Source organism: Toxorhynchites rutilus, chromosome 3, assembly GCF_029784135.1.
Source record: "Toxorhynchites rutilus septentrionalis strain SRP chromosome 3, ASM2978413v1, whole genome shotgun sequence".
Lineage (NCBI taxonomy): Eukaryota > Metazoa > Arthropoda > Insecta > Diptera > Culicidae > Toxorhynchites > Toxorhynchites rutilus.
In genome coordinates, this window is record NC_073746.1 from 23,268,062 (window position 1) to 23,275,132 (window position 7,071).

The 7,071-nt window shown below is 39.8% G+C and overlaps 2 protein-coding genes across 2 annotated transcripts; one reads left to right on the forward strand and one right to left on the reverse strand.

The window, feature by feature from the left end:
* The first annotated feature begins 3,112 nt into the window (after nt 1-3,112).
* LOC129776101 (uncharacterized) lies at nt 3,113-4,088 on the forward strand. The gene is made up of 2 exons (XM_055781508.1): nt 3,113-3,570; nt 3,645-4,088. Exons 1-2 carry the CDS (start codon nt 3,257-3,259, stop codon nt 3,952-3,954), a joined length of 624 nt encoding a protein of 207 aa, XP_055637483.1. The 5' UTR covers nt 3,113-3,256; the 3' UTR covers nt 3,955-4,088.
* Nucleotides 3,996-6,113, reverse strand: LOC129776100 (ran GTPase-activating protein). The gene is made up of 3 exons (XM_055781507.1): nt 5,878-6,113; nt 5,476-5,798; nt 3,996-5,413 (listed from the first exon to the last, which is right to left on the reverse strand). The coding sequence occupies exons 1-3, from the start codon at nt 5,984-5,986 to the stop codon at nt 4,100-4,102; spliced, it is 1,746 nt and encodes a 581-aa protein (XP_055637482.1). The 5' UTR covers nt 5,987-6,113; the 3' UTR covers nt 3,996-4,099.
* Between the last annotated feature and the right edge of the window lie 958 nt (nt 6,114-7,071).

The following is a 7,071-nucleotide window of genomic DNA, read 5'->3' on the forward strand; positions in this document are numbered from 1 at the left end:
TCGGCCGCCTTTGAATGCCTTATACCAGGGGTTTTCAGATTTTTTATATGACAGAGCAGTTTTTATAGCAAAAACATTTAACGGAGCACCTACAATTAATCAATAAAACACAACCTATTTTCATAGACATTGCCCAACTGGGAACAACTCTATTCTGTTGAGCGTCGTAGTTACACGACATCTGATTATATGAAGAAATGTTTTTTTTTTCAAGGTGGGTTTTCAAGTGGAACCATTTGCTATAACTTTGCGGAGCACCATTTGAAAACCCCTGCCTTATACCATTCATACAACCGACCTTCGTCATAGTTGAGTCACCAAATGTATTCTACAACATTTTTAACGTTTCGACACAAGAAATTTAGTTTGCAACACAAAATTTCACACAATATCTTTGACTAATAGAATTATTCATATCAAAACTCGCCCAGCAAAAAAAGTTAACTTATTCTTAATGACGCTTTAAACAAACTAAATGGCAGACTACACTCAAAATTGAATTTAAGACCACTGATAGTAACATCAACTTAAAAAATAAATGAAAAATGTTCAGCGGAAAGATTGAAAATTACAAATTCCCAGTATATATCTGACAGAATGCATAATTCGAGAATAAGAGCCCCCGCACACTGCAGGTTTTTTTTTCGGTCGATAGTTTGGTCGGATTGGGTTGCTTGTGCGCACACCGAGCTAACCAAACAGTTGAGTTGGTCAAGATAGAACCGTTTGAATAGTTTCAACAGAACCGACAGTTTAAATACAATCGGGAAGCCCATTCAGTATCGGCCGATTAAAAAGTTTGATAGGCTTTCCGATTGCATTCAAACTATTCTGTCGGCTAACTATCGGTCGACTGTATAATCAATATTGGCTAACCTTGACTTACGCACATACGACGATTATCTATCGGCCGATAGCTCATTTCGCTTCTGGCATTGGCACTCGACATTCGTGTCGTGTGAATATTTTTATAATGGAATGGCCTAATCCACAATCGTTGATTGTTCATTGAAGTTCATTGATGCTGGTTATGCTTATCCGATAAAAGGCGAAACATTTTTCGGGTAATCAAATAATTTAAAATGCATTGTGTAGGCTTTTCCACTAAATAATCTATATAATCTCAGAATGTCTTCTTGATTTACCTCCTCCGTTGTACGAAAGCAATAATAATATTTCTAAACAATATTTTCATTGTAAAATCGTTCACTTCAACACACATCAGCTAAAGGTAGGTTTAGCGTTCCCGTGAACGTGAACGCGGACAAACACTTTTTTGTTAACAATTCATCAGCCCATATATAAAACGAGAGAAAAACATCTTAAAACGATAGGAATGAATATTTTCTAGTTAAAAAACATGTTTAAACATAATGTATATTAATAAAAGTGGATTAATTCAATATTTCACAACGATTCTGAATTTCCGCCGTGGAATCGAGATGTTGGTGAACTCACCATAGTTCACCGACTTCGGTGAACGTGAACGTGAAAACAGTGGTGAATATAGACGTCAAAATATTTCCCCGTTCATGTTCACGTTCGAATGTCCCAAGGCATTCTGAAAATTATTTCATCGTGAACTGTAAAAGGATATGTTTAGAAATTTTCAAGTTTTCAATGAAAAATTTGATATGGATGCAATTTCGTTCAAACAGATCTCTGCACGGGTTGAAAAACTTCGTTGTTTCGGGTCGATTCGAGAACAACTGTATATTTTATCCGAATTACTTTATTGAAGCTCGATGTTTATTTACTTCACGTTTACTGCCGAACTTTCAATATGAACGTGAACGTAAACAAAAACTTTCTATTCACCACGATCTTTTGAGTTGTTTGTTCGCAATGTAGTTCACCGTGAAATGATCGTACTATTCCACCACCTGTTCAAGTTCGCGTTCACGGGAACTCTAAACCAAGGTTAAAGACTGGTTTAGAGCTCTCGTGAACGTGAACGCGAACGAACGCTTTTTTGTCAATAATTGATCAGTTCATATATAAAACGCGAGGAAAACATGTTGATACGATAGGAAGAATTATTTTCATATTGATAAAAATGGATTAATTCAATATTTCACTACGATTCTGAATTTCCACCGTGGAATCGAGATGTTGGTGAATTCCTTATAGTTCACCGAATTCGGTGAACATGAACGTGAAAACAGTGGTGGATATAGACGTCAAAATATTTCCCCGTTCATGTTCACGTTCGAATGTCCCGAGGCATTCTGAAAATTAATTCGCCATGAACTGTAAAAGGGTATGTTGAGCAACTCTCGAGTTTTCATTGAAAATTTCCATATGGATGAAATTTCGTTCAATCGGATCTCTGTATAGGTTGAAAAACTTCGTTGCTCCGGGTTGATTCGTGAACAACAGTATATTTTATCCGAATTCGATTTTTATTTACTTCACGTTGACTTGCGCTCTTTTAATATGAACGTGAACGTGACAAAAACATTTAATTCACCACGATTTTTTGAGTTATTTGTTCACAATGTGGTCCACCGTGAAATGATCGTACTACTTCACTACCTGTTCAATGTGAAATGAATGTGAATGTGAAAGCTTTTTTCCTCGCCTTTTATATATGGACTGATGAATTATTAACAAAAAAGTGTTTGTTCACGTTCACGGGAGCTCTAAACCAGTCTTTAAGGAGTAAATCGCCCTCTTCACCAAACCGATTGTTTGGATGGCTTTAAAACGCCTGTTTGGATGCTTCATAAGCATCGCCACACATACGTCTCCGAATAACAGACAGTATGTGAAATTGTTCTTCTAAACCTATTTAGAGTACTTGAAAGAACATTTCCAATAACCAGTATCAACATCAACTGAAACCATTTTGCACAATATCACTAATAGATTATGCAACATTTTTCAACATTAGGCAATAAATTGTTTTTATTATTATTTTGTACAATATATTGGACATTCTTTCAATATCAGCAATACTCGTTCAGTTTTTGTTTCACAACTTTTTATCTTGTGTAGTAATAATGATCATGTACGGACTGCTTTGGAATCAGAAATCCTAGGAACCTTGTCACGGCAACCAACAATCGGCGCACCATCATTCAATATGAATTCACACTAACGTGTTAACCGTGACATGAACCCGCGAGAATGGAATCGTTAGATAACAACACCGAACCAAACAAAATTCTGATTTATACGATACATCTATTGTGTACTCCACACGTTTTGGACAAACTATTCAATTCACATCCTCTGCGATTTTTTACATAATAAAATGACGTCCTCCCGCCGTAGAAGGCTTGCGGCTATTACCACATACGAGCAACGTAGAAGGAGACTTCGTGGTATGGGCGAATATTTACCATCAGCCCAGACAGCAACGACACAGCAACGACGAAGCCATGTTCCACTACTGTGGCGCGACAAGAACAATAATGACCTGCCACCATTGCAGAACGAAAGCACTGCAAAGCGATATTTTGTTGGCGCAATCATCTACAAAAGGCCAGCTGTCCACGGACCCGACAATCGTAGCAAAGAGTCAGACGAGTTCGCGTTACACGTTTTCGAACAGCACAAAGTGCAAGTGTAAGTTGCGTTGACTATGTCATTGCTTCACATATAATTCAAGCTTTAATCGTGTTTCCCTCTAAATACCACAGTCGCCATGACGAACCTGAATCGAGGATATTGAATAGAATCTTCAACGAATATTCGGCAATTGCTAATGGAAAATCAACATTCATCAGCAGCATATATTTAATGCAAAAGTACGTTCCGACTGATTATTCCAATGGAACATTGTTCGAGTTAAACGGTTCAATAGGAAATCCCGTGAAGCAAATTCATCATGTAAACTTACGCTTCCAGAGAAAATATGTTCCCGTATTAATGCATGAATATGACCCTTCTACAGAAGCAGATGGACGCGAAACATATATCCACTTGTCATCAGTTTCTTTGAACGTTTAGAAGTATTCCACTCGATTATATTTTACCTGATTTTCGAAAAATCTATAGCTAGTGAACACCCAGTTTACGTTCCGGATTGTATTTGGTTTTAAATAATTCTTAGCGTAAAATAAACATACATACGATAAACAGAATCAATGCACCGCTAACCCCGATGTTCCAGGAACACCTTGAAAAAGCTTTGCTCCTCCTCGGGTACGATATTCTTCTTGATGGCATTCTTGAGCGCATGGCGACAGCCCTGCACATTATATCCGGGCTTGAAAGAACTATCCTCGCACTTAAGCAATCCCAGTTGGATCAGTAAAAAGTTTCTCAAACTTTTGAGTCTGTTATTGTTTTTCGCGTAATCGAAAGCATCAACCAAAAGCGCCTCTGAAAGCGAAAGTGCTTCGTTGCTTTTTTCCGAAATCTCCGATATTTTCAGTATGGTGAAAGCGAGATATACAAGATAATCTTCCGACGGCAAGGATTTGAGATACTCTCTGAAGGCTTCCACTTTGTTTTCTTCTTCTAGTGCGTTAAACATAGTTTCCGATGGGTAATGTGTCCGACAATAGGCCTCCACTGTGTATGGCAGCGAATCGTCTAAATCAACGATTTCTGTAGTCTTTTTCTCTTCCAGAATGTTTCTTATCGCGGGTTCAGGAGTGACTGCAGAAATTTCGAACAACTCTTCACCTTCGCCTGTTTGTTCGGATTCCCCGACATCATCGGTTTCAGCTTCATCCGACTCTTCTCCTTGGTTTTCTTCCTCCTCCTCCTCTTCCTCGACCTCCTCATAATCTTCGTCTTCTTCCTCTCCCTCGGAATCATCCTCATCTAAGGGGCCTAAAGCTTCTAAACGTCCGTACTCACGAAGAGTATCTTTCAGCTGCTCCCGACATTCATACCCAAATTGATTTGCGTCCAAAATCAGCGATTTCAAATTTTCCTTGTTATACGTAGCGCTTACTATGGAGAATCCACCTTCCGGTCCAATCTCATTGTAGCCAAAGTTTAGCACTTCGATGGTATTATGACCCTCCTGTAGCGCTTCACCGATATAAATTGCGCCTCTCGTTTTCAGCAGACAATCACCGAAGTTTACCTCCACTAAATTTTGCAAATCACATATCGCCACAGCCAGTGCGGCTGCACCTTTAGGTCCAATTGTATTATCGTTCAAATTTAGCATCTTCAGGTTTGCGTTCAATTTAAACGCCTCCGAAAGAGCAGTGATTCCAGGATGGTAGATGCCATTTTGTGGCATCTCGACGTGTTCCAGGGTTTTAATAAGGCCAAAAACTTCCGCTAGAGCTTTCGAACCATCATTTTCGAGTCGGTTACGTCCCGCTATGAACAGTTTCAATGCTAGCGGCTTGCCTTTCCTGGAGCTGGCCTCGTGACAAGCAAGAAGAGCTTTGGCTAGCATTTTACCACCCGTGACTCCTAGACCACAATTATTCAGCTTGAGTTGCTGTGAATATGAAGAAAAATTAGACTCTCAATTAATATAGTCTAAATTGACGATGGTCCAACCTGCAGTGTGAAACATGTCGAGCTTTCTATAAGATCAACCAATCCAGTCATTCCATTTGGCCCGAGTGCGTTATCGGAACAATCAAGTACGGTCAACTGTGCGCCAGCGGCAATCATTCCTCCGCCAAGAGCCTTCAAAGCTAGTGGAATTTCAGTCTTCATGCGACCGGTAAATAAGTCCTTCCATAGTGCCTCTTTTAACTCGGGATGTTTTTCTAACGCTTTGGCAATTCCTACAGCTGCCTCCACACCCAATGTGTTTCCTTCGAGATCCAGAAACTGGAGGCTGGCACAAGCTTCAATAGCATCAATCAGTTCCTTTGCTGGAGTATTAAAAAAGGGACAATCAAAATGCGTTTGCTATGCTAATGGAACAGGCAGGTGTTTGACTTGTGCACTTACCGCCGGATTCGGTTTCCCATTTGAGAGCCTTGCCAAGGAAACTCACTCCCGTTCTAGATGGTGCTTCCTGGAGCGCACTTGTAATCGATTTCAGGTCAAAATTAGACATCGTTTCAACGCAATTTCTGGAGACTCTTATTTCGAAAAAAGAAATAACTGATGACGAAATTGTCTTGCCGATACAAAACAGTGTCTTCAAGGTTATGTAGCCGTCTGTGTTTTGTTGTTGCAAAAATAAAATCAACCCGCTTCGGTTTTTCGATAAATTGTTACATGGTTGCCAATTTATCGTTTGTGAAGATGTAGATTCTTGAATAATGGACATACACTGAGTAAAAAAAATAATAAATATGACCAACAATTGGACCTTGACAACATTGAGTTTCGTGCTGGATATCTGTGAAGCGAAAAAGGTGGTGGGGATAAACACGTTAGAGATACAGTAACACATTTTCGCCAAGTGGTGGAAAAATCGTGAACAATCATTGATAAAGTTTAAGCGGAAATGCTATTTTTTTTTTATTCTTTATTTGAGAGGTTTTCAGCCTCCTGGGCTGGTTCGCCTCTTTATCGACGGCATTGCCGCAAGGTTTCGTTAGGCGGCTCGCACACCGGAGCAATAAGCAACTGGCAACTGTTAACATGTAATAAGCAATATTATCGCCAATGGATTTTTCCCTTTATTTTTTGTTGATCTCGCATACCGACGCAATACGATATCGCTGTCACCTTTACAGAGCAACACATGTCGCTAGCAACACGGCGTGTCGGTTGAAGAGCAACTTATCGCCCATATTTTGACAAGTTTCGTACATTAAGCCGATTGTTTGCATAATGTCAGGGGTTTTTATTGCTCTGGTATGCGAAGAACAACGAAATATGTTGCCTGTTGTATATTGCGTATTGCAGTTTGCTAGTTGCTTATTGCTGCGGTGTGCGAGCCGCCTTAGGAACAGATTGCACATAAAAATTGGACGTAAAAATTTAACACATATAAATCCTTTTGCGAGACATGACTTAACAAAGAACTTGCTGTTTGCTTGTTGGACCAGATGGCATGTATGTCCTCGGACCATGGCTCCAGGCCAGTGGAGAGGAAGCCGTGCCGTTGAAGATGCCGGCGTGTTCTTATTCCCCTTCATCGTGGAGGGGAAGGAACAAGGATCTTCTTGACTGATCCATTGTTCAGACGCT